The sequence below is a fragment of the Symphodus melops genome, assembly GCF_947650265.1.
Source record: "Symphodus melops genome assembly, chromosome: 7".
Taxonomy (NCBI): Eukaryota; Metazoa; Chordata; class Actinopteri; order Labriformes; family Labridae; genus Symphodus; species Symphodus melops.
The window spans coordinates 21,496,925-21,524,564 of NC_136697.1; the positions used below are offsets into that span (position 1 = coordinate 21,496,925).

The 27,640-nt window shown below is 42.9% G+C and overlaps 2 protein-coding genes across 2 annotated transcripts; one reads left to right on the top strand and one right to left on the bottom strand.

Moving 5' to 3' along the window:
* On the top strand, nt 1–4,729 carry clul1 (clusterin-like 1 (retinal)). Its single transcript, XM_079348088.1, has 9 exons — nt 1–99; nt 1,459–1,599; nt 1,920–2,068; nt 2,148–2,318; nt 2,633–3,074; nt 3,196–3,318; nt 3,413–3,627; nt 3,812–3,990; nt 4,228–4,729. Exons 2-9 carry the CDS (start codon nt 1,497–1,499, stop codon nt 4,241–4,243), a joined length of 1,398 nt encoding a protein of 465 aa, XP_079204214.1. The 5' UTR covers nt 1–99; nt 1,459–1,496; the 3' UTR covers nt 4,244–4,729.
* Nucleotides 4,569–27,640, bottom strand: yes1 (YES proto-oncogene 1, Src family tyrosine kinase). Its single transcript, XM_079348087.1, has 12 exons — nt 27,244–27,640; nt 17,908–18,198; nt 16,641–16,740; nt 15,003–15,101; nt 14,160–14,263; nt 13,796–13,945; nt 12,065–12,220; nt 10,638–10,817; nt 9,282–9,358; nt 8,423–8,576; nt 7,939–8,070; nt 4,569–6,385 (listed from the first exon to the last, which is right to left on the bottom strand). The coding sequence occupies exons 2-12, from the start codon at nt 18,188–18,190 to the stop codon at nt 6,177–6,179; spliced, it is 1,644 nt and encodes a 547-aa protein (XP_079204213.1). The 5' UTR covers nt 18,191–18,198; nt 27,244–27,640; the 3' UTR covers nt 4,569–6,176.

Genomic DNA, 27,640 nt, shown 5'->3' on the forward strand with positions numbered 1-27,640 from the left:
CACATATAGACCTGATCAGTTCAAAGGGACTGCAGGACTTCTTCACAGAGAACACTTTGTTTATTCCCGCCAGTGGAGAAGCGCCTTCTAGCTCTGCCGGTAAGTTTCTTTGTTTACATGGTCAGCGTGCAACTTTTGGATCCTTTTCATCAGTCATGATTTTGCATTTTGTATTGAACTGTAATTTAATGTTATTATTTTTGTGGTATATTCTTTGATAAATATATTATTGCAGTTTATTTTGATTGGCTAAATCCATGTTTTTAATTATATTTTAACTGTTTTTTTTATTGCATTCTACTTTGAGTTTTTTTTTTAGTTTTTATTAGTTTTGATGGTCACTGAAACATCGTTTGGTCAACTTGTGCCCTTTATAAATACAGAAATTAATATATTTTCACCTCTCTAAATATATTTTGCTGTAGCATTGTTGCCAACAAGAAACAACAGCGAGACATGTTGTGAGAAAAACACAATAGAACTGATTGTACCAGCATCTTAAACCCCTAATGAAATAAGTCAGGCGGGAACATCCTCATTTACTGTAAATCCCTGCTGGATGCCAACTTGTGTAACTCTTCGCCAACTCAACTGGGGCAAAGTCTCCAGTTAAGTAGTGGCGAGAGTGAGCGTAGCGTTTTTTACTGGTAAAACAAATGATCATGTAAACACATGTTGTGATAAAAGAAGCCTCTAAGGGTCTCTCGTGTGCTTTTGATGGAGGATGACCTCCTGACACAGCAGATGGTGCCGACGTAAACACAGACGGGCCCATTTTCAAGCTGTGGTTGGCTCTGAGATATCCTTAAAGATGTCTAACACTCACCCCCTACCGCTGACACCTTATGGTTTCATTTAAGGCTCTTATACTGTATCTACAGATTATTGTCCTGAAAAACAAGAATAGATGATGCAGTTTTAGATCTAAATAATAGGGCTAATTGGACTGAAACTTTGTAACAAATGAAAACAAAACTGAAGGTAAATGCTCTAGTTGTCTACATATTCACCTCGACCCAGCATGTTTCACTAAAGAGAACTGTTTAGAGCTCAAAATATACCCATAAGCTTTTCAGTTTTGATTTGTCACTGGTCTTGCTGCACATGACACATTTAAACTTTTGTTTTCAACATATTTTTTGAGGTCACTAATCAACATTCCCTGACCCAGTTTTTTATTGACCTTTATCCAAGTCTAAGGTCCCCTCGACTAGGAGCGTTTGAGATTTGAACAGATCTAGCACCACCAAGTGGCAGACCTTATTATGAGACATGTGCAGTGTGTTTGATCATACTCAACTTAGAGCCTATGAACTGAACGGAACCAGATAAGAGTGAACATCTTGTTGTTTACATGTGAGCTTGTTTTGTATGTCGTTGTATCTGTCGGATTTGAAGGTATAATGGTGCGAGAATTGTTCAGTGTCAGTTCTAACCTCACTCCTCATGCCATTTCAGAGACTGAGTTCGTCCTCAGAGAAACAGAGAGCTCGACAATGAAGCTCCTGCTGTGTTTGGCTGTCCTTGTCGGGACCCTTGGGGTCCTTGATTCTACCCCTGAGGACCAGTTTACAGGCATCTCAGGGGACACTTTAAAGGGTGAGTCAACATGGAGGAAACCAAATCTATGTTTAACTTACATGACTTGTTTAACGCCATTATAAATGATGTTTTGTACCAGAGTGGATTAGCGTTATTTTTATCAGCAGTCCCTTTACACATGTCAGATATGCAGTCATATATCAGACATAAATTAATTAATGTTACACACTTTGTAGAGCTGGCAGTTGTTGTTTTATTATCATGTGTATGACATATAAATCGCAATAGTTTTTATACATTCCCTGTGTTCACTGTAAAACAAGTGGAAAGATTAACTTAAGAAAATATCTCACCCTGGCTTTGTGTAATTTTCACAGAGTTGTCCTTGAGTGGGGAGAAACTGGTGGATGAGGAGATGAGGAGGGCTCTGTATGGAGTGAAGCAAATGAAGGAGGTGATGTGGAGAAATGAGCAGAAGCACGATCACCTCATGAGGTCACTTCAACACAGCAGCGAAAAGAAGAAGGTAAGAACAACAGCAAACTTTCCTAAAAGAGAAAGACCAGAACTTAACTTAACTTAACCTATTCCCTTCCGGCCACCAGGGGGCAGTTCAGCTGGCTAAAGAGGTGACTGACAAGCTGAAGGAGGCGGAGGAGCAGTGCAAAGACTCCCTGCAGTCAGAGTGGGAGGAGTGCAGACCATGTTTGGAGGATGCGTGCAAAACTTTCTACACCTCCACCTGCCGCAGGGGATTTGCAACTTTCAAGACTAAGGTATGAAAACTACACCTCCAACCCCCTGCCTTTTCACTCTGAACTGGAAACTTGTAGCAACATTTTCCAAGAACAACTCACTTGTGTGGTCCTTCCTTAAAACTACACCTTTTCTGGAACCAGATCCCTGGCCTCAGTCTGTGCACTCTATTTTATTTCAGCCAAATCAAACACACTTTTAGGTTGTTGGGGGGTCTGAAGAGATTGAACTTTAAATTATTAAACACTGAAAGATAAGTTGCCTTATAGTTAGAAAAGGTTCAAAAGCCACACTGACAACAGTAAAACCCACGCTTGCTACTGTCTAATTCAAGGTGGAGAACTTGTTCAGCAGAGTGTCCCGACGCTTTGGCCCCCAACAGTCCCGTGTTGAAGGAGGAGACATCCTGGTCAATCAGGGCCCTGACAACACTGACACAGAGGTCGCCCAAATCCAGAAGTCTTTTAGCCGCCTCATGAGCAAGGTGGGCACCCTGGTGAGCAACAGCGTTACCTTGGTCTCCAGGATGAGAGGCCGTCTGGACAAAGTCCTCCAGAGAGCTTTCCTCAACAACACTGACATCCTGAAGGAGGAGGCCGACACCTCTGATCCCTACAACCCCGCCCGGGACTCCGGCTTCCTGCAAGGTGTGGGACTGGAGGAGGTGCTGGACTCCTTCTTTGACTTTGGCAAGAGTGTGGTGGAGGAGTTTGGAGCTGTGGTGACGCAGGTGTTCGATGACATCCATGAGACAGTGGAGGAAGAGAAGAAGAGAGGTAGAGCATTGCGGAAGATGTTTGCGTCAAAACCATTCTTAAAGTCTGCTTATACAACAGAGGTGACTTTTAAAATACATTTCGAAGTAAGAAAGTAAAACCAGTTTTCTTATTCATTCAGAGAGGGAGAGTTTCCCTCGTTTCCTGCAGAACAGGAAGTTGTGCCGAGACCTTCGCAAGCAGACCTCAGAGTGCTGGAGGCTCCAGAGCCAGTGCGAGGCTTGCCAGGGAGCCCTTCTCACAGGTAAAGCCCCCTCCATCAGCCTCAGCGCCTTTGTTGACTTTATCAGATATCCACTCACACTTCTTCATTTGACCACTTTTCTTCCCGTCTCCAGAGTGTCAGGCTGTGCGGGAGCTCCACGTGGAGCTGGATGAGGTCTCCCAGCTGCTGGATGTGTCCAAAGAGCAGTATGATGAGATCCTGTCTATTGTGCAGCGTCACACTGATGAAACAGTTAGCTGGCTCAGCAACATGGCCTCCGAGTTCAGCTGGGTTACTCAGGCTGTGAGCAACGGCAGCGTTTCAGAGAACGTCTTCCGTGTCACTGTGGTAAGGAATAATTTAGTGCATGAATGAAAAGCTTTTTTAAAACAATCCATACATATTCATAATTAGCAGTTACTTGCTTCTAACAATTAAAAATCAATTAGTTCTTACTTTTCCGAAAGAAATAAGGACAACTGTAGATTATTTGGACGCTGGCCGTCTTAGCTGTACTCCTTCCACTCTCCAGGTGGCGCCAAAGATCCTTGATGAACAGAATCTGTCCGAGACTGAGACCACAGTGGAGGTGAGCATCCTGAACTCTCCCCCTTTGACCCTCTCGGTCCCCGGGGAGCTGCAGCTGCAGGACTCAGACTTCATCCAGTATGTGACCCAGGAGGCTCTTAACAAGTACAAGGACATGGTCAGGTGAGATCTTCACCTCAATGCAGCAAGTTGTACTGGGTTCAATTTAAACGAGGACACCTGTCGTCCTAATTTTTTGGAAAAACGTGTTTAATTGAAAAATCCTGGAAAAAGTCTAATGTCTTTAAAATATCTGTGGACGACAGCGTGCTTGAAATTAGCTGAATTGTGCTTTCAAATATTTTTTCTATGACTTACTGTCAAACTACAGCAATGATTGATTTCTCTCTTTCTTCACAGGTTTGAAGATGAGTAAAACTAGATTCTCCTCTTCAGAGCTTCTTTCTGCACTTTCTTTGGAAACAGAACTAGATTGTGTTCCTGTAAAGTAGCATTATGTTGCTGTAAATATACTGCAAAAAGCTAATATTATGTTTGGATGTCAAAATACAAAATGAACATCATACCTGTTGATTGGTGTTTAAAAATAAATTTAAAAAAAAAACAGAAAAGAGAAGACGTTTAATTTAACACATTTTCACGATAAAACTTTGAATAGATGGACGTGATGTTCCCTTTGTGTCTTTGTGCTGTGATGTCGAACGAGGCTTCACTGTCAACAACAAACCTTAAAGGCAATCTTTTAATTAAAACTTTTATTTTTTCTGTACAAAATCATATTAGTTACCATATTTCAGGAAGTCCAATAGTATCCCCCTCCCCAAGTCAAGTCCAAATGTCTAAAAACAGTCATGTTAAGTTCTCATGAATGTAAGAAATACAAAAAAAGTTCACATCTTTACCCCATTGCTAAGCTTCATTACTGAAAGACAATAGTCTTACATTTCCCATCACACACAGCTGACAGTGGGACTTTCATTTAGAACGTGTTTAAGGGCTGTAAGATGGTCATCATCTGGCCTGTTTTAACCTGACCCCAAGGTGTTGGTTCTGTCTGGTTCTTGTTACCTCAGTGTGGACAGGATCCATCCTCTAAAACAGGGAATTAAAAAAGACACCACTGAGATAATGACAGCGAGACACAGGCAAACACCATTTTCTTTCCAGAAAACATTACTGGCTGACTTTGCATAGTTACACAAATTAAAGGGATTTATTTTGTGTTGTTGGCTTTGGATGAAGCTTTATCTGCAGCAGAAACAACTGAAACCAGTGAAGGCATGTTTAGTCACAGGTTTGCTGGGATTTTACTGGAAAGGGAAGAGAAATACGACGGTTGTATGTAGAGATTTGCTAAAAAATAAAGAAATATGTTTGAGTGTTTTACAGCAATCAGAGTGGTGCACCAAAGGAAAGACAAGATGCTCATTATCAAACAGAAACAAACGAATCATACTGAAATTTCACAGCTGAAATGTCATTTTAAAAACATTTACAAAACGTTAAACAGAAAATGTTTTCGTATATTATCAAAATACCTCTCTGTGATTTCAAGTCCTTGTTTAAATAAAAAAAAAAAAAAACTGAATAAACTGACTTGATTGGTCATTCGAGTGACCACGTTAAACATGAATCATACAAAATCACTCGCCATGCTCTCATTCATCCACCTGATCACACCTACTAAAATACATCTGTTAGCACATACTGTATGTACATCTCCTCAGGTTATTCCTGTACACTCTCAACCATAGCGTCTTCTCCCTCTCCATCTTTTCTCCCTCCAAGCTTTACAGCACGTACTTGACAATTCAACCACAGTAGTTGGTCGCTTAAAAACACGCTTATTCTCCTACATATATTCAAACCAACCTCATGTATGTCAAAGAACTGTTTTGTGAAATCAAATTAAAAAAAAAATTTAAAAAAAAAAAAAGACGAGCAAAGGGAAATGGATCATCTAAATCATAAAAAAAAGGATAATAAAGTAGCTGTTGATTTAAAAAATATTGGAAAAAAAGACGTTTGCTCTTTGATCACAGTGCTGTGGCCGGTCCATGTGGATTATTCTAATTAATCCCAGAGTTTAACGTACCAGCACCAATGTGCACAAATGAATGCTTTCCCACACGTTTGGTCCAGCGTCACAAACAAACCTCTACCTGCCAACACATTTTTCTTCTTGCATTGCAGATGTACCAGTGTGGTTGTGGACTAGTTTGTAGCATTAAGATTTCTCTTTGCAGCCTCGTCAAGGCTTCTCCCAAGAATTGAAGATTTCCTTTGTCCCAAGCTTTGACTCATGTATCTCTTTAAGACGCCAAGGTTTGAACCAAATGAGGCCTAAACTAGAGGTTGTCTCCCGGCTGGTACTGTGGCTCTGTGGCTGTGAAGTAGTCTTCCAAAAACGATTGGATGTATTCGAAGGTGGGTCTCTCATCTGGATCCTTCTTCCAGCAATGCCTCATCATCTCATGGAGGGACTCGGGGCACCCCTGTGGGCATGGCATACGGTAACCTCGCTCCACCTGCTCCAGTACCTCGCGGTTCACCATACCTGGGGAAAACACAAACGAGGTGAAAATTGAGCAGATAAAGGATTAAAACAAAAAAAAGACTGCAACAGACTGATCACAAACTGATGGTGTAAAGCAGAGGGCTGTGGTTAAAAAGATACACTGGAGAGGTGCATTACATGCTAGCTGATATCGATGCAGTACACTTCAACATTTAACAGTGGAAAAGTTACATGCTGTTGCTTTTAGAAAAAGATGAGAGGAGGGAGACGGACAAATTATATCCTGATAAAGTTGGCAAGTGCTCAACCTTGACGCCTGGACATAAAAGGGATTAGAAATGTCGTCTTTGTTTAACAGAAATTACAGGCAAATATAAACATAGGACATTTCTATTTGGAGATAACAACACAAGGTATTGCAATCTAAACTGTACTGATAGGGTCTGTACCACATGGAAAATGTACTACTCCTTACTTTTAATTGCAGTCTTAAAATAAATAAAAAAACTCTGCCTAGCAACCAGACTCTCCAAGAGAGTATGACAGGGATCCTGAACCCTGTGACACTGTGCAGAAACTGCTCCACGGGGATCTCTAATGCAGCTAAAAGAGGTGATGACACAAAGTCGGTGGCATGGTTGGAGATGCATCCTGCTCTCTCTCTCTCTCTCCCCCCCCCTCCTTTCCCTGTGGGGGAGTGGGGATCAGGTTATCTCACACTAGGAAAGAGGAACGACCCAGAGTCACTGCTGAGACCTGGATATGGTTGCAGAGATGGAGTGTTGGATGCTGAGGAGGTGTTAGCGTGATTTATGTCTTGGAACTTGTCACCTCAGCTCTAATAACATGCTGTCATATAGCTATATATCTGCTTATATAAACACAGACTGAAATAGAAGAAAGATGATGTGTTCCCCATGCAGACACTTGGCACGTGGTCTTGGTATACCTGCTTCACGCTGCTCTATGCTACCAAGCAAGGGAATAAAAATAAAGCTCTCCGCGCAGCAGGAGCGGAGCCAGAGATTTCTGGTGAGTCACGCTTCAGTTATAGAAAAAGAAACGAGCGGGTTCAGCCCCGAGACTCTGCAGCTCTGAGGTGAATTAATCAAACCCAACAGTTTGCATCAAAAACCAAGAGGGCCACAGGAGCCAGATGGTCCCCTCACAGAGATGGTGGTTAAGTCTGCCATATGGCTCGCTCTGTAATCAGTGCCACTCCAACAGCCACCGCCACTGACACGCTGACAGCAGTACCCCTCTCAGACAGCAGGGGGCAGAAATGAGGCGACAGGAAGCGGAGAGACCGTGGATGAGAGTGAGGGGTACTTTCCCATGCTCTGATAAATCAGTAGACATCTGTGATGACTCATTTCAGCTTCATGCAGTGCTTTGCTGATCTGCATGTGTGAGAAAATGCTATTAAAAGCTTCAGATGATGGAGAATCAGAATAGCATGTAGGAATTATCCTGAGGCCGAAATGAGTGAATCATGCCAGCCGTCCATGAGGAACTTTAGAAAAAACGGTCCTTCACGTTCTCACGACACTGGGGAAGTTTGAGCAGGACGCAGACGTGCGTCTTGTCCGTACCTGGGTATGGAACTCTGCCCTTGGTCACCAGCTCAGTCAGCAGTATACCAAACGACCAGACGTCTGATTTGATGGTGAAGCGGCCGTACAGAGCAGCTTCAGGAGCCGTCCACTTGATGGGGAATTTGGCACCTGGGAAAGCAGGGGGTGAAGAAAAGGTGTAAGAGTAAAAACAGGACTAGTTCTAGTGACATGAGTGCTGATAAAATGCTCTTTCATTATATATACGCAACTGATTACACTGTATAAACCTGTTGAATTCTCTCTGAAATTACAGAATCAATAATTTGGTCTGTAAATGTAAATTGTAAAAACAGCTTTCTTCGGGCTCAACATGACATGGCCATATAGCAAAGCCATGAATTTAATTACTTCATTAATCCTTGGGGTGAGAATTAGATGCACTGAACTTCAGGGTTGGGATACAAGTGTTAGAATTGGATGAATTTGATGTGCAGAGACTGGTGAGCCTGTCTCTACAAACCTTGTCTGGCCGTATACTCGTTGTCCTCGATGAGCCGGGCAAGGCCGAAGTCTGCAATCTTGCAGACGAGGTTATCAGCCACAAGGATGTTCGCAGCTCTCAGGTCCCTGTGGATGTAGTTCATCCTCTCGATGAAGGCCATGCCATCTGCAATCTGAGAGGGAGTTGGAGAGGATGGAGGAAGAGATGGAAGATAAGATTAGATAACCCTTTATTCATCTCGCCAGCGGAGACATTTACAAAAAGGAAGGAGGAGGGGTAAAAACAAAAGACATTAAAACCACCTGAATCTAAGACAGCTGGTTCAAGAACTCCAAACTTTGGCAGAAAAGAGAACGGCCCATATGAAACAACCCCCCTTTAACACAACTACCCAACACTTCCTCAGTCAACTCCCTCAGAGGTTTGTCGGGGTTTCAACAAGCCTCAATGTCATTCTCAACCACTGTCATGCTCTGCTGAATGAGGAGAAGAGGGAAGAAAAAGGGGGCCTGGGAATTAAGAAGAGATCACAGTAGGTGACTGAAGTCGCCAGCTCAAGTGGTCTCTGATGAGTGGTGTTTAAGTGCTACAGTCAGTTAAGTGGTTGAGACTGATGGGACGCACGTACAGCAGGGCGGAGGAGGAAGAAGGAAGAGGTGTCAGGTTGGATATTAAATAAATATAAAAGCCAGATGGAGATTGAACTGAAGCCTTTACTCTGAAAAGCTTGACTCATGCACACCAACGCACACGGCTGGGTACACGCAGCTCTCTTTGTTTTATTTATCATGCATGATAATCCCTCCCTCACAATAATAACAGCTCAGACGTTCAAGGGGAGAGGTGTTAGAGCTCAAACACCGGCGTTTCATCCTACCTGTGCAGCCATGTCCACCAGTTGGGGCAGCTTCAAATATTTACCATCTCCCTCCTTCAGGAAGTCCAGTAAACTACCTGTGGGAGTTTTTTTAAGAACAGTGAGGCACGATCAATACAACAGTCTGGGCAAAGTATCATCATAGAATAAGATGCAGCATCAAAGCAGACAAGGCATGAGAAAACACAAAAAAAACAAAAACAAGCTTTCCACAGAAGCCTCATCTGTTTGTTTGAAGTGTTTGAACTTGAATGAGTCCCTAACTAAAGAAAGTCATTCTTCTTATTTACCATAACTAAGTTTTATTATATGCATTTCCCCCCCATGTAATTTAAAGAATTGAGAACAGTCTACTCTCTTCAGAAAATGTGTGCTCAAATAGACCGTTCGAAGATCCTCCCTTTGTGACATCACAAAGCGTGGTAACCCCGCCTACAGGTAGGTGTTTGTTCTGAGTCTGCCTTCTCACTGTAAACAATAGGGCAAGGTGACAGAAAGTCCAAATCACCCGAGCCTATCCAGAAGGGCGTGGTCAGACACAGCTAACTTCTATTTAAAGCTACAGACACAGAAACAGCTTGTTCTGAGCAGGGCCAAAATAGACGGGTTTGTAAGTTTGTTTAAATGCAGGATCAGAGAGGACCTCTTGGCAAGACATTTTACAGACGTGTTTTGGGAGGCTCTGAGACTTTTTTTTTAAACTTGTTGAAAAGTTTAATATGCGACCTTTAAAAGGACCATGCATATTAACTTTGTAGCAAGTTGGAGTGAGGATGAAAATACACTTTGATTTTTTCCCCTAATATTTTCAACCTAATTGTTGCAGGTTACTGCGCTCGATTACTGCTTATTTGTTTGATCTTCTTTTTTTTTTTTTTACAGAGACGTTAAAGTTTCTCCTGCAAGAAATTCAGTTATTGTGATATCTTCCCACATGGTGATTGCCAAAAAAAATGCTAATATAAAACTAAACTGTTCAAATGTAAAAATCTAGGAAAGTGCACAAAAGAGCAACTGAGTGTTTCAGAATGGCAGTAGCTCATTCAAATAGCCTGCAGCTTGCAGGTGAAAACTTTATCCGCCTGACATAGTGATGGTGATCTTCAGTTTTGGTCAAACAAAGAAATCCAATGAAAAGCCTTAATTAGCAGATCCAGATGATATGGAGATATTATCCTGCAGGAACAGTCTGCTTCTTTTATGTGCTGAGAAATACAGAACTCATGACGGTATAGTTCAGGCCAGTGTTAATGGTAGCAGGAGATAAAGCTGTGTGCTTATTATTCAGCCCCGAGAACATGGAGGGATTTTGCCACAGGAAAAATTAGTAGTACGAGTAGATTCTCCAGCCTTTACCTTTGCCCATAAACTCTGTCACGATGTAGATGGGTTCCTCAGACACCACAGCATAGAGAGGCACCAGCTTGTCATGTCGGAGCTTCTTCATGATCTGAGCCTCCTGCAGGAAGGCTTCTGGGGACATGGTGCCCGGCTTCAGTGTCTTAATGGCCACCTTAGTAGTGCCATTCCACGTACCTGAATAACATTAAATGAAAGCAAAATGAGCTCCTCTTGTTCAAAATAAACCGCTAAGCAGTGGTGCATTCATGGAGCTTGAATGGTAGAAATGCAGAAAATAATGAATCAAGCGCATTTCCAATTTATTAAGCGATACATTCTGTAACGTCTAAATCCTCTAGGTGCATTTTAAGACTTTTTGACCCCTTTTTAAGTGATTAAAAAGGTGATTCTAAAAATCCGCCGCCATGCCAGTGATCCCTGGCAGCATTCCCGCGGGTGAAGAGCAGCTCAGAGAGAACACAGCAGCTTAAATAATCAGCCACTTCCTCATTTGAGAGCCACTTACTCACGCCCTGCTTACATACAATGAGCTGAGGCAGGAAGATCTGCTGCCTTCGTCATGTGGCTGACCTTCATGAATGAATCATACTGAACAAACTACACACACACACACGAGCTGAAGGACAGAGTAGGGCAGAGATAATGATCTACTAATACCATGTGGTTGTAGGAGAGCAGAGGTCAAATGATAGGCTGCAAGACATTTGAAAAGTTAAAGCGTTGGATAGGTAGGGGGCCAAAAAAAAAAAAAAAAAAAAAGAAGGAACAAGTTTCAGGAAGAAGTTTTTGCCGAGCAAGACCACACAGAACAAAGACAGAGAGATTCCTGGGATTGCACAGCGGAGGCGCTCAGGTCGAGGCTTGCTGCAGGCCACGCATAATGAAAGACTGAGTGATGAAAGAACAGCGTCGTGCTCACTCACAGGCCCCCCGTCTCACATGCGGGCCCCGGGAACTGAAGCGTAGGAGGTGACCTGTCATTACTGAGCTGCGTGCTGCAATCCGTCTCTGCATCAGTATGTGGGCCAGTGAGACCAGATCTGTTCTGAGGTCATTCCCACTTCGCTGCAAGCTAACATGAATCACTCAATAAACACACTTTTTTTTTTTATGTGCTCTTACTGTTTCTGGGTTGTTTTACATCACATGTACATGTCTTATAAATAATGCACGGTGGATGTTTTGTTTCTATATGTGCACCCTAAGGGCTCTGTGAGTGTATGTTTCTGCAGCTCTTTGTTTTCTTTACTAATTCATGATCAGTGTTAGCATAAAAACATCAACCTTTCAGTGTTGTTTAATGCACGTGTGTGTGTGTGTGTGCAGTTGACAATAGTTCTTCAAACTGATACTGAAGCTCATCAGCCTCGCACAGCGAACATGTTCCGAGTGCATCATCGACATCTGGCTTCGAGGCTTACCCGTCCAGACCTCTCCGAAGCAGCCCTGTCCCAGTTTGACCTCCAGTCTGAGAGACTCTCGTGGGATTTCCCAGGCGTCCCTGGCGAGCCCCTGAGTCTGAGGCTTTACTGTCGGGCACACGGTTGTTAGCCTGTAGCACAGACCGTCAGCATGTTCTGCTCAGGAACAGACATGTAGAAACAAAAAAAAGAATGACGTTTTAGTTCAAGCATCAGTCTGGTCAACACAAACACAACCATAGGGTAGCGTTAAGTGCACACAGTGGACTGTCAAAATATCAGTTATATATATAACAGCGCTACACAAAACAACAGCTGCTAACTGCACTTCAACAACAACAGATTCAATTGACTAAAAAGGGTCAGGCATTCCTAGAACAACACTTTATTTTCTCTTCCAGAAATAATCCCATTTTCTGGTTATTTGAACATCCTGGGATGAACCAATAGGAACTCAATTTGATTCCAGTCTGGGTTACAAAGCATGAATATCGCCGTGTTGTTATTTTGTTGTTGTAAAGAACACAGTGAGAGCAAACAGCGGTTGACCTCAGCAGCATCAACATTCATGTGAAAAGCCGTATTTGACTTCAGCAAACAGAATCAGTTAATAAGCCTGTTATTTGTTTTTCAAGTCACTGAACAGGTAAGAAGCTACAAACATCATTTGCATAAACTCACACTTGTTAATGACCTCTGTCTGCACTTCACAGCTCTACACTTGAATGACCATAAAAAAGGAGTGTAGAGCTATGACATCATTAGTTCAATAAATACACGTGATGTCAGAAGGGTTTCTTATGCCCCTTGTTTGAGGAGTTCTACTTCTGGGTGAGCGTTCAATGAACTGATTGTTTTCATCATCTAAAGACTTTCTTGTGACAGTCGGAGAGGATTTTTCTGGGAACAGCTGCCTGCTCATAATTATGGAGAGATAACAGCAGGCTTAGGGCTGTGTTTTTAAATGGGACATTTTCATATTCACACTTCTTTTGGCTTCAAGGCAGGGTTGGTTATGTATGAAAACTAGCATGACATTGAATGTAGCATTCCCTCAGTGCTCCGTCTGCACCCACCCCCTCCCCTCTGTGCTCCCACAAAAGCCACGCCCCTCACTTACATGCACAAGTGCCATTGGTCCAGGAGCGGAACTCAGCTCATGCTTTGAGTGTGGGCTTGTGCATGCATGGTGTAGAGAACGAGCAGGGAGGCGTCATTGGTTCAGAAAAAAATAGACCCGAGTGCAGACGTTGATTCAAGTTTTTACATCTTTACAGCTGCTACAGATGACAGATTTTCTTTGTTCTCTTTTCAGAGCACAGGAGTTATTAAGTTTTCCGTCAGGATTTACAGATAATATCAACCAAAATCCTAAAAAGTGTATCTGGAGGAAATCAATAACCCTCCTGATTTTTAAGCATGGCTACTGAGAAACAATTGTGCCTGTAACACATTTTCAGTCCTGCGTCTGAATTATGCATTTCATCTGAAAAAAAAATTTAATTAATTTAAATACAATTTGTATAATTTGTATTACAAAGACTATCCCACTGTTCATGTGCAGATGACTAGACATCATTGGTGAGAAACTACAACATGAGTCTGAAAGAACAAGAGGAGAAACTTCCTGAGAGTAGGAGCAGCACTCCCGTTGTAAACAACCATTAGTCTAAATGGTGATGATGATGATGATGATGATGTGTAAGCAGGTCATGCTGACAGGCTGCATACCTGTGTAGTGTTTCACCAGCTTCTGCAGTGTGTCAAATTGGGCTCGAGTGGTGATGTAATAACCGCCACTGTCCAGCTTGCGAATCTTGTAGTGTTTGACGTTGTCTCCCTTCACCTCATCCCAGTCCCGGATCGACAGAGAGTAGGCACCTTTGAAATCCACAAATGTTAGGCTTTATACCACAGAAAAACTTGAAAACACTTTTAGCCTTTAACAAATCTACATTTTTCTCATCTGAATTATCGAATGACTGAAAAAAAAAAAAATCAAAAACCAACAACAAGTCAGCATTTTACATTCGTACCAAAAAGAGAATACATTTCCTTTCTTTTTAGATCTGCTTTCAATAAATAATCCTCCTACCTTTGGTCGTCTCGCTCTCTCGTGCCAAGAAAGTGCCCCGCTGGTTCCCTGGAAGCAATAAGAGACGCTCAGCGTCTTTGCGGCCCATTTTACCAAAGTACCATCTGCCCAAGCAAGAGAGTCAGAGAGTCAGACACAGGAGAAGCTCTGAGAGTGAAACACTGCACAAGAATGAGTGCGACTGTGGATGTGTTATATTATTGAGGTTTGCACCAGTCATGTAGAAATCCTAAACATCTTGATTAAGTTAACATGATAAAAAAAAAAAAAACACGGAAAAGCAAAAAAGGTACATTTTAGTTAGCTGCAGAGAGACAAGAAAGAGAGAGGGGGGACTCACAACATAACTGCCAGACTACTGTTGCTCACAGTTCTTGACAGTAAAGCTGAAGAGAGATCGGAAATGTGGGAGCGGGGGGGGGGAATGCTAACAAACTGGTTTAACCACCACGATTTTCTTTTTCTTGTCAGTACCTAAAACAGCTAATACAGGAATCATTGTAGCTCTCAACCAATCAGAAAGCAGGCCATGATGGTCTATTAGCAGCACAGTTTCGGAACCGTTCAGTCACACCGGATAAACAGCAACGGGAATGCCACCGACTCTCAGCGACAGCACAGGGCTCCATTGTTTCAGATCTGTGCTGCCATGTTGGTGCACGACTTATTAGTCACGATGTGTGATCGCCCAGCCAAATCATGTTTCAATCAGACAAGAAACTAAGCAGGGTGAGGCAGCACAAAGGAATGATGAGAAGGAAACAGAAATAAAAGGAATGATAAGGGTGGGAGAAGGACGGAGATAGAAATAAAGGGTGAAAAGAAAAGTTAATGAGTTCTCACTCTTCAGCCTGGATGGAGTCGGCTGGAGCCACGTAGTTACTGGGGATGTAACCTTTCTGTCCGGTGTTGATGGAGCGAGCCTCCCACCAGTCACCTTCACTGAGGAGGGAAGAAAATTGGAAATCAGAAATACACAATACAGACCAAAAAAAAAAAAAAAGCATGACTGAAAATACACCTACTCTTAAAAGTAGACTGAAGGTTGAAAAGAAGGAAAAAAACCTCAAAAATAACAAGGTCACTTTATGCGTCATTCAAACACGTCAGTTCTCCAAGCCCTTATACGGAGGGAGTGGTTTATAGGTCACGGCAAGCAGAGGTGCAGGAAGTACGTAAATCCCTTACTGAGGGAAAAGCACGAACACAACACTCAAGTAATGTTCTGCATGAGCAAACCTGCTTTAACATGGACACAAGAGTGATATCGACAAAAAGAAATGCTACTTGTTCCGCACAAGAAAAGCCCTCGATTAGCTTGCTAGGGTGCAAATAATCAAAACGTTGTTAGAAGAGGTCACAAACATCTTTTCTAATCGCTTCGTATGCGTTTCAAATCTTAGTCGGAAAGTTTTTAACTGCAGCTATAACATATGTTGTGAATAAATAAAATGTTGGTTTAGTTTTGTAGAAAAGTACAAGAATAGAAATACTTTTTTAAAAAACAATTTTAATGGATGATGCATTTCTTCAGTTTTAGATATAAACGAAAAACACCAACAACTAACAGTGGAAATGTTGCAGCGAGATATAGGAAAAACAAAGTCCTCTGTCCGTGAGAACAACAACAGATGTGTGAGCATAAATTAAACAAAGATCAGGAACCGTCGTCGTATAGGAAGAGATTGTTTCACTGCAGTTTAGAGAAACGGAGCACTTTTGTCCTCCTCCCACCTCTTCGCTGTGAGCAGATGGACTTTTCATCACCGTGTGTGGACAGTGCCTTTAAACGCGTGTGATGAATGTGGAGAACTTGGCACCGTGCCTATTTTCACACCTGTGCACGTCTGGGAAATATCCTTCTTCTGAACTGAGGAAGAAGCATTTAGCACCCCTTAGTTATTCTATTTTTTTTTTTTACGACCACTGAGACGTGCAGGGTGAACATCGGTCAAATATAGTCAGGAACATTAAGGCCAGAATGTAGAAGACAATAGAAGCAATAAGTGCTTTTTAATAGATGGGCAAAAATCGCTCGCATGATTTCGCCTCTTGAGAGGGAATGAGCGCAGAGGTGTTTTAAAGCAAACTGATTCCTGAAGGAGTTTGACCTTCAGCTTGTTTTGTTAGTGGCTTTAAATACAGATTCTGTGAATGTTACATATTCATCTACTTGATAAGAACAACGGCTCATGTTTGACGAAACAAGAGAAGAAGAGCGGGGTGTGACATCTTGAAACTGGAGGAAGAAACTGTGGTGTGAGAGAAGCTACGAGGGCTAAACAGATGGGCCATTACAGGAACCCTTAACCCAGACAGAGTTCAGCCTTGATATCAGACTGGAACACAATCAGGGATTAAACACACACACACACGCACACGCACGCACACACACACACACACACACACACACACGCACACACGCACACACACCCATGTCGACACATATCCCCGCAGCAGGAGCTCGTCTGTTTAACTCACGTGTTGTTGATAATCTGGAAGCGATCCCCTTTTTTAAATGAAAGATCATCCGATGTCCTCGCTTCATAGTCGTACAACGCCACGAAAAAGGTTACGCCGCCTGCAAACCACAGAACACCAAGCATCAGAAGTGTGGAGATACCACAGCGACTTCATCTTTCAGGGCCTCAAGCGGACGCTGGATTTCTTTTAGAAAGTCATTTCTTTTACTTGGAAACGTTGCACAAGAAACAATAAGTTCATCAACCATTGTCATCCTTCAAAATAAGATAACCGATGCTCTTTTCATGACAAAGCTTTCTTACGTTCACCATATTTTACACCTGGGTAAAAAGAATTGCACGTCTTTCTTCATAATCAGGATCAAGAAGCATTCATGAGCATGGTAGAATTTAAGAATATAAGACAGACAGACATTTCTTTCAAACAAACCCTTTGTTTTGAAATTTCTCGCTGCCTGTGCCTCTGGACAGAAAACACAGCAGAGGAACACTTTTTTTTTTTTATCTGACTGGGTGACATAGCGTCACGTCAGTGAATCAAATTGGTGTCACTTAATCTCTCCCCCGTAATGAAAAGAGATGATTCGTCGGCTCTGAAGTGAGCACAGGGAGACAACATGACTCTGATATGTTTATCTGGAGGAGGAAATTGAACGGGCAGGATTAGATCTACTGCAGCCCCTCAGGCCAGATTATCCTCCTTGAGAGATCACGGCAGGGACCGGGGGATGTGTGAGTGTGCATTAGTGTGTGTGTGTGTGTGTGAGTGTGCATTAGTGTGTGTGTGTGTGTGTGCGTGTGTGCGCTTTGGGAAGAAACATCACTCTGCGCTGTGTATGTGTGTTTATTGCATAACCTACCCATCTAATCTATAATTTATTAACGACACAAAAAAGGCACCGGAGTAGTTTTCATGTCACCAGTTTTCATGTCATTTCACGTCTGACTAATTCAAAGTCAGCGAGCAGAACTCGAACTGTGGATGAGTCAGTTCACTGAAGTCAGGGTCACTCTTTGTTTTGTTTGGCTCCGGAGACACTGTGCATTGCTTCCCATATTACAGACTATTTTGGGTTCCTCTTTGGCCTTGACGTTTTGGCCCAGTCCTTTCGAATGTCTAATTTGCATAACATCTGCTGCTCATCAACGTCCTGTGCATATAATGAATGCACAGTGGAAAAAGCTGGAAACTGACATGTGTGTTGGGTTTCTTTTCTGAAAGCTATCCAAAAGTATTCCTTCCCTCTCCTCCTCCACAGACTCACCTGTGATGACACCGGGGAACGGGCTGTGAGCAGCCACTGAGGTGAAGGAGGAGGAGGCCCCGCCGAACGGCGTCATGACCGAAGACGCCCCGCCGAACGGCGTTAGGGAGGCGGCGTGACTGTTGTAGCTGTTGTTGTGCGTCTTCATGGCAGGTGAGTGACCCATCAGGGTGGGGTCAGGCCCGTAGTGGCCCAAGTGGGAATTGATCGGCGTGGCATTAGAGTTGTCAGGTCGGTACTTGAGAGCCGGGCCCTTGTCCTCTTTACTCCTGACGCAACCCATCGTCAAGCCTGCAGGGAGGACGAGAAGGAAACGGGTGAGATGATTGGCTGTTAACACAAACTATCTTCGACTTGACCATTCAAATTATCCCCTGAATCAGCTGTAAATGACATTTTACTAAGATGACAATATTAACTTTCTGGAGAATTCGAGTCTGTGATCCACAAGTACAAAGAGATTTTTTCAGTGGAAAGAGTCGGACGCAGGGAGGAGAGAGAGTGCAGAGGGTCAGAGAACCTGAGCTGGCTGCTACATCCTCTCTACATGGACTGCACAGAGTAACCGCCCCGCTGAGATACTGGGCATTTCTGCTTAAGAAGAACCAACAACATGCTCCCATTTCCCAGATTTAAAAAAGACGAAATTCAAGAAAGCAGACATTTCTTTTGGTGTATTTTACTGTAAGGAATGATTTTGTCATTGTTCATACGAGGCCTGATCTTTTCGGGGCATCATTCTTTACAATACAGAGCGCAAAGAATGACCTCATGCCACTTCACACGTCCTAACAAAAGCCTGTCAAGTCAGCCCAGCAAGACATGAGCTCCAGTTACAGCCTACGGCCACTTCAACTCTGGCCCCTTTGATCACACTATCACTGACACCCATTTGAGAGGGGGGGGGGGCTCCTGGTGTTACAAGTCCGTGCTCTATGAGCTACTGAGCTTACTCATATATGAAGCCCTGTGTACGTGTCATGATGCGTTTCCTGGACTTCAAGGACTTACATTAAATCAGTTGAGCTCAAAGAAAGACATGTCCTCCTGTTGACATGTTCAGGCTCAGCTCATGTGTCACAGAGGGAAAGGTAATGTTTAATGTTTGGACAGAGAGTCAAATAGATCCTGTACACGTTTGTGTGTGGTCCACTACAGCTTCCTCTGTTTACTCATCGTCACCTTTGGCCTCATAGTCAAGTACGTGTGTGTGTCCTGTGTACACAATGAAATCATCTGCCAAGAAAAAACAAGTCCGAGACACATCCACTGCCACTGACTCATATTCTGGCCAGGGAATGTTACAACATGGTTGGAAATGGCCGTCAGAGACGGGTCACACACACTGCGCTTGGTAAATGGCTAACAAAGGTCGGTGCTGCTGTCATTCATACATGGCAGGACCACAAAGTCAAGACCATCAACAAAAAGACACTGGGGTTTTATTTTGAAGGGAAGTGAATGTGCCGCCGCTCTTCCGTTCAATAACGCAGCTTTCTCATCATGATCAGTTGAACATGTAGGAATATGAAGTGTGTTGACAATGAGCATGTTGTATACGTTGCATATTGTTTTTGGTGGCAAATTCTGTCTCCTGACATCATCAGGTGATTTTTTTTTTTTTTTTTAAAGATTTATTTTGGGCTTTTTATGCCTTTATTATAGAGGGAGGAAAGTGGATAGAGTCGGAAATCAGGGAGAGAGAGTGGGGAGAGACATGCGGGAAATGGGCCACAGGCCGGACGCGAACCCGGGCCGCCCGCGCGCGAGGACTATAGCCTCAATACATGGGATCGCGCGCACTGCCGCTGCGCCACCGGCGATCCCATCATCAGGTGATTTTATTTAATTCATCTCATATTAAGGCTGAACATGAATGATTTTCTTATTTCAGTTCCTTCTGTTGTACTTGATGTGAGGACGGAGCTACTTCCATATTTATGCTTCTTCTGGTCTGACGTTTGAGACATGTCAAAGTATTTTACCAAAAGTTGAAGGTGTATTTTAGAAAAGCAAATAAATGGAATTCATTACTCGCCGCGACTAAGCGGCGGGTAATGAATTCCAAAACTGCTAAACTGCTTCCTGTCAGGACGTCCTTGGAACTGTGAACTCGATTATTTATGAGGGACACAAACTCAAAGTCTTTGTGTCTTTGTCGTCAGCAAAACGGCGGTTCAGAGTGAGTTCACTCTTTGTGGAAACTTTCCAGGCGTACCAATGATCATGAAGTTGTGTTTCTCAACGAAGGAATCGACCTTTGAAATGGGAATGCAAAAAGCAAATTAACCAGACGGCACTACATTTAGAAGTGGGAAAAGAATTAATTTGTGTAAATTTATGTAGAAATTCTTCTCTAAGATTTAAAAGAAATCCAATTTACCTACTCTGTGCTGCCTCTTCAACTCAGTAGTATGCCACATCGAGCAACATGAAATTCATCCAGTCTCACAGATGACTGCAGCAGATCCTGAGTACTACTTCATAAACGGACTTTTAATCCACAAATCAATGAATCCAGAATCGTTTGGAATCGAAAATCTATTCGAATCGAGACCCAAAGAATCGTCAGACACTCAAAGATCCCAAACCCTAGCTACATCATAGAAAGTAGAACCGCAATCTGTAAACGGCAATCATCAGTTCAAGGCACAACATTTAAAGCCCTCTTCATTATGTATCCACCTTTCATCATGAATGTCAGCGTGAGGTAAGTTTAACAGATTACAGGGGCCTGATGGGATCACTGTATGCTCTTTAATGCTGCCTTTGGGTTTAAAAATAGACAAGTACATGTGATTAAAAAAAAAGTAACTGTCACTATGCATATACTCCCAAAGCACATTTATACAAATTGAAAATGAACTTAAATGACCCTGATAAAAAAAAAAATCAGCTCTGAGCCCCTCAGGTGTCCAGAACTGTACGAAGGACATTTCATCTGCGACCCTTCCAGAAGCTGAATGAACAAAGCAGAGAGGCTCACTTCAGATCTACCCACTACCCTAAAGAACACACTAGGATTTGTAATGGATGTATTGATTTGGCAGCCCTTAAGTTTGATCGATCGCACTGGAACTAAGACCAAATGATGACAAAAAGAAATCCATCTCTACTGAAAGTATGACTTTCCCTTGTGCATGGCGGCTCTACAACTAAACTAGAGAATCAGTCAAAAATCCATCTATAGATGTACTGTTTTTGTTTTGTTTAGATAAATGGTGCATTGATTTCTTTCCATGAACAGTATTGAACAAAAGCCATTGCTGGCTGAGGCAGCGGAAGTGGAGTCTGAGTGTTGGACCGAGATGGATGAATGGAGGGCGATGAATTGTTCTACAGGAAGCTGTAAAAGTTAAGGAGCAGGACAGATTGTAGTGAGCACCAGTGAGAGACGTCAGACAACTCCAAATGAAAAAAAAAACACACCCAAAAAATAAATCTTAAACTAGAATAACAATTAGAAGGACGACACAATGGGCCATCTGTGTGCTTTTGTCCTGTGATTCTTTATGCTCACTCAACCCTGAAGACAATGAACATTCTCCACTGCTCAACTCATCAGGTTTTGTTTGATTCAATGAACCACTGAAACATAAAGGGAGGGAAGAGATTTGCAAGTGTTGGTTCCCATTGAAGGAAAAGAAATTTAATCGAAAAACAAAGAAATCAGCCAGGAAGAAGGTGAAAGTCATGACTCCTTAATGTCTTTTTTTTTTTTTTTTTTTTTTTTTTTAATAAATCTCAAATGTCACAGCAGTGGATCAACTTTCTAAAATGTGAAACTTGTAACTTGTGTCAGGGGACTTCAAGGCAAGATTTAAATGACGACATTTGGCTAAGTCTGATGAACGTGCGTGTGTGTGTGTTTACATAAAAAAGAAAAATCAAGTGAGTGTCCACTTGAGGCTCCCTGCAAAAGTCAAAAATTCCCGTAAGTCTCATACCACAATGGCCCTTTTATTTTTCAGCAGAATTAAACACGTTTAAAGTCTGGTTAAATTTTTAAAAAAAAGAGACGGCATCTGTAGCTAATTTCTATATGGGGACAGTTGGTGAATTTATTAATTCGTTAATAAGTTAATTAATAACTCATGTGTATTCATTTTTATCAGGCCGAAGACTTATTCAAATATTGCTGAGTTGAATAAAGCCCTCCTCAGCGCTAACACTTTGTCTGTTTTTAGACCGTCGGGTAGAGACAACATTTCAAATATGGGAAACACCATTTTTGGGCGTCACCGAGTGTAAATCCATGTAACAGTCTAAAAATACAACTGAACGTGTGTAAGTCTCTTACAGCTCAAGAGAATTGTAATGTGCATTTATTCTAGAAATGGTGTGTTTAATGGATAAAGAGGGGAATAATGTTGATGCAGCCCATGTCACTAAATTGTGTAGTATTTATTGTATTCATATGCAGGAAGGACTAACCATAACACAATGCTTGCCACTTTTGGAAGCGACAGAAATCAGAGCAGACGCCAACATAAACATGACCACCACCTTTGACCTTATTCTGTCGCACGTGTCAACCGTGACATGTCTGGAAATGTCCACAGCACTTGACCTTAAAGCTAATGCTACAGCAAACAAACGACGGGCCTGTGAAAGAAAACATGGAAGCAGAGAGCGAGTGTAGTCCAAGGAGGGTATCAATGGCTCAAATCGTCTGCCGTCTCCTGGAAGTGAATACTCCGGTCTGGGGTTCATCCTGATGAATCAGACTAAAACAGATCATGATGACTGGAATTCCACAGATTCCGTCTCCACGCAAATCAGACAGCACATGGACTGATGCTGTTCTATTCCTAATAAGCCAATATCAGCCTAAAGATGAAACGCTCCCGCTCTGATAAAAACTGTGAAAAGGTCCTGTTTTAGTATCTATTCGTTTTTGATCAACCTTGAATTTTCCTCTGGACCAATGAAGTATCTATCCATCCAAAGATCAAGACATCATTTCAAACTTACTCAATCCTCTTGCTTCAGCTTTAGTTCTTTTGAAAGGCATCTTAGAACCCCCCCCCCCCCCCTCCCCCCCATGGAGAACTTTATTCTGTTGTTAGTCCCATCTACCTTTTGTTATGTGCAAAGAGAAAGTACTGTGTGCCGCTCCCCCACAGAGCCCAGCACACTCACAATCCTCTGAGCTATACACATGCTAACACCGAGCAGCACAAATGCTAATGAGGCCGAAGACGCTCTACTTGCATGACTGGAGTCAAAAAGCCAACCATCAAACAAAACATCAGTTAAAAAAAAAATGTATAATGTATGGTCGTGAATCCAGCCCTCATTTTGCACTAAGACGAGAAAAATGTGTTTTTCTTTGCTTGAAAGTTTTCTTCATGTGATGCAAAAAGCGTCATATTGCATCACATGAAGAAAACTTTAAGTACGTCCACTTTGAGCAGATTTTACCATGTTGATCAGTTAAGAAGCGTTTGTTTTTGTAATGCAGTAGTTCATCCTGGCAGTGTGAGGGATTCTACCATGCCATTCACCTTTCATTCAGCTCTCACTCTGAAAAAAAACAAAACAACAACAACAAGAAAAACCCTTCCACCAAACTACCTACTGTGATAATTAAGGAGATAATACCAGTGGTGAAGATGAATGCAAGTCGCCTCTGTTTGACTTCCTTCCGTGACACATTTACCAAAACTAATGACGCCTCTAATTGACTCCACAGCACATCAAATTACAGGCTGACTATTTCACCCCCTCTCAGATGGTTTCCAGAACGAGGCTATTCAACACACAATGAGATTTGCTGGAGGAATGCACCGTTCCTTTGGAGGCTCCGAGGGAACGCAGTAAACACTGTCCTGTCGTACGGGGACAAAAGTACTTCTGAAATGTGCTCACACTAAAAACGTACCCAACACGGGAGACAAACTCTGCTCACTGTACGCTTACGACTACATAACACAAAAGCCCATCCCAGCCCATGGAGCCAGAGCCCATCCAAAGACATGTCACACGTGAAGCCGAGTGCCAGACTGCCAGTGATGCCGTGTCAGATTGAGGAGACACGGGCTTCTGCTTCATACAGGCCTGAATAACAACAACAATACAGGAGAGCTGCAGGAGGGACGCTTTCACTGTGGCTGGCATGCAGGCGGAAAAAAAAAAAAAATCCCAGCACTATGAGTAACCAGGCCTGTTGCTCTAAAGTGTTTTAGGGCCAGCTCATAGCTTGTATTTGTAATATTAGTGTAATGCAGCGGTTCTATAGGTGCACCCTCTTTAAATAGATCAAAGTATTGACACTGCTTTTGGATGAAAAACAGTGTGAGCTCTCTAGTGTTGATCCAACATTACGACGTTATGGACTCTGCTTATCGGTGTGACTTGTCACTACTGGGAGAGGCCAACCGACCTTTGAGCTACTGTCTTACGTAACTTTTTCCGGTCACTGGGGACAAAAAGTGACGTCTTTTAATTTTGCCCAACTTTGTTGCAAAACTTAGCAGCGCAGGTCTCGTTTTCCTTTCTCTTCGATCAATTCACCGAGCCGACACTTTTACGCAAAAGCGACGTCAGAGAGTAAGATCAACACCAGCAAGGGTCTAGAAAAGAGGAAACGGTTTGGATCAAACCTCCAAAGCATCGAAAGCATGCACACTGATCAACAACTGTTGTATCTTTCACTGCAACAATCACGAGGTCAACAAAAGGAGAAAAGAAGAGATGCTTGCCTGTCCAGGTTCAACTCTTGTCCCTGAATCAGTCATCTGCTAAAGAGTTGAACCTGGTCAAACTCTCACTGAAGGGCAATGACACATCTCTTCACGTTTTCACAGAGCTGTAAAATTCGGCCTCATCATCGAGCGTTTGTTTTAATCCCTTGCTCCCAGTTTTGAGGTCATACGCGTACGGCTGCCATTACTCCCAAGGTGGCCACATCTGAGGAAACCTCTGAACACATTCAACGTTACAGCAGGATGTGGTCAGGTGTGGTCCTTTGTAGAGCGCTTCTATTGTCCAACACAACATCAGTGCTACAAAGGATGAGGGAAAAAAAGCAGGAGGTCGCAACAAGTTGTCAGTGATAATCAGACTGGGTGAAGGAGACGGCTTTAAAATGAGTGAGCCAGTGCAAACCGTCCAACCTGCCTGTTACAGCCGGAGGTTTGATTCTGAGGTTTTCACGTCAAAGAATACGAGAGATGGATAGAGAGACAGATTTTATTGACCCCGAGGGAAATTCAACTCACTACGTTACAGAAATATATATTTTGGTTCCAGAATTAAAAGTCAGGTAACAACACGAATGTTTTCACCGCTAGTGCTCAAAGCATTTTCTGCAGGAGGTCGAAGTGAGCTGCTGAGAGAAACCATCAGGTTCAAAGCCAGAGGGTTTGATCTTGGTGTTTCAATCCTGCGACTGGTGCAAGGACACAGGAGGGATCTCCATGACATGCAACAAAACAACTTGTTTATGGATGTTGAACTACACATACCATTGATAAAAAGAAAATAGCATGTTTCAGGAGGGCCGAAGCTATTTATAGAGATTTATTTTAATAGGAAAACAGTGACGAAATGGAATCTTTAAGTTGTAAAAACTTAAAAACTACATTTGTGTCTGATGTACCACACAAAAAAAAATCTTAGTTTCCAACATGACCCTTAGAAAAGTAGCCTACTGTCGAATGTGAGCGTGTCAAACCAGTTCAGCAGTGAGCATTTCTGCCTCAAACTTAAAATGTTTCAAAATCGGCACAAAGTTGGTGAATTTGATTTTCTCGTGTTCTTTTCATCACAATAGAAAAAGAGCCGTGAGGATGCTCCTGTGCGTTTCTTGACATACTGTATCTTAGCCATACTGAGGCATGTGAAATCTAACAATGCAATCTTGCTCCCGTGGTGAGAGATAAATCCACCGCGTAAGCCCGAGAGCCAAGTTGAAACGCTTGCATTGTAAACACTTCGCTCACAGAGAGGAGACGACGCAGGGCTGCAAACCATTACTGAAGCGGAGCACAGTCATTTCCATGGCACACTTTCAGAGGCGCAGCCCGGCCTTATCTTCAGGGCAGCCTGCCATCTCTGCCAATCACTGTAAGCAGAGGGGGCCACGGGGGGGTGGGGGGGGAACTTCCTTCCGAATCCATTCAAGCCACCGAGGCCACCTGCTGCGACTGTCAAAGACTGGAGTGAAGCTGGGAAAGAGAATGAGCCATCTACAAGCTATAAAATATAAGAGCTCTTCTTGTTCTCACTCATCGTTCTTCTGAAGACGGATCTTCTCTTTCGGTCAACAGAATTCGTCGTTTGTTAGCATGAGAGTTTGTCACGTAATGAGTTTGACTTCTAAGCTTTTAATCAGCCAACTGTAATGACATTGTAGAGTCTCATTCGTGCCATGAGGACACTCGAGGACTATTTCAGGATCCTTAATGTCTGCAGTTAAACTCAAGTTGCTGAATCCCAGCCAACAACACCTGTTAGTGCGCCTCAATCCTCTGCCAACAGCCCTCTCCATTCCAGCTGTGTGTGTGTGTGTGTGTGTGTGTGTGTGTGTATGAGGGGAGGGCAACACGACTGTCCAACCAATTTAGGCAGCACTAACAGAGGGATTAGCATGGAGGAGGATTACTGTGGCACCCGAGTGCACAAGTACAGGGACAGTGAATTTGTAGCCACACACACACACACACACACACACACGCCATTACTTCATATCTTCTGACAGACATCAATGTTTTAGTGAGAGTAAACGTGGAGAGAACAGCTGCACTGTCACAATAAAACACATTCAAGAGGAGGGTTGAACAAAAAAAATCCAAAAAGACGTGAATTAAAGATATTTCATCCCTGGCTGTGAAACAATATGTGTTACAATAAAGACCTGGAACAGCTGAGGCCTGGAGCAGCTCTCTCTCTGTGTGTGTGTGTGTGTGTGTGTGTGTGTGTGTGTGTGTGTGTGTGTGTGAGAGAGAGAGAGAGAGAGAGACTGGGTGAGGCAAGGAGAAAGGGAAGAGTAGGCAGTAAACTTGTGTAAATTACTAGTAAAAAAGGCTCTACAAGCTACAAAAAGAGGTTTCTTGTGTTATTCTGTTGACTGTTTAAATATAAAGATGTAAAAGCAGTAATGTTGGCTCGGTCCTGGTTCTTCATTGTGTTTCTCTACATTAGGTGATAAAACCAAACTACCCTAAAAAGTCAAGTCCTATTCCAGGATAAACACCGTAAATGGTGTTTTAAACAATGAAGCACGTGAAGAAAACTCCGGTGATTCTTTATCCCAACTTTCTCAAGTGACCACCAGGCCCGGCTCACTACTTCCAACACGATATGTGACTTTCTCTGGCGAGTATTTCTTACCTTTAAAAGAGACTTATGCAGTGTTGTTCTTCGGCTACATACGTCCTGTGACGTTTTCTCCCCCACGTTTCTCTATTTTACGCAGGAAATCCAAAGAAGTGGAAAACAGCAGAGGAAAAGGCACGGTGCAATCTCAGTCTTCCGTCTGTCCCATACCGACTCACTACTTCAGCAGCCGAGTACTCCCGCTGGGATCCTTTAAATTCTGCACAAACGAAAACGCGCCGTCAGCTGACAAAAGGCAGCTTTATAAGGCGGGATGAGAGCTCAGCAAAACAGTTAAAATATCCACAAATCACCGCTTGCTGATAGGTCAGGGTTGCCCTGAAAGACGCACAACAATAGCTCGAACTAGCACCGTGGAGGCGACGAGGCCAAAGAAGGAACAATGGTGCGT

Excerpts from the sequence above, each read along its gene's own strand:
- clul1 (XM_079348088.1), top strand. The coding sequence starts at position 1,497 with ATGAAGCTCCTGCTGTGTTTGGCTGTCCTTGTCGGGACCCTTGGGGTC. Across the intron at positions 3,075-3,195 it reads GGAGGAAGAGAAGAAGAGAG|AGAGGGAGAGTTTCCCTCGT; the intron begins GTAGAGCATTGC and ends TTATTCATTCAG. Across the intron at positions 3,628-3,811 it reads ACGTCTTCCGTGTCACTGTG|GTGGCGCCAAAGATCCTTGA; the intron begins GTAAGGAATAAT and ends TCCACTCTCCAG.
- yes1 (XM_079348087.1), bottom strand. The coding sequence starts at position 18,190 with ATGGGTTGCGTCAGGAGTAAAGAGGACAAGGGCCCGGCTCTCAAGTAC. Across the intron at positions 16,741-17,907 it reads GTTCCCCGGTGTCATCACAG|GCGGCGTAACCTTTTTCGTG; the intron begins GTGAGTCTGTGG and ends TGTGGTTTGCAG. Across the intron at positions 15,102-16,640 it reads TTCCAGATTATCAACAACAC|TGAAGGTGACTGGTGGGAGG; the intron begins GTGAGTTAAACA and ends TTCCCTCCTCAG.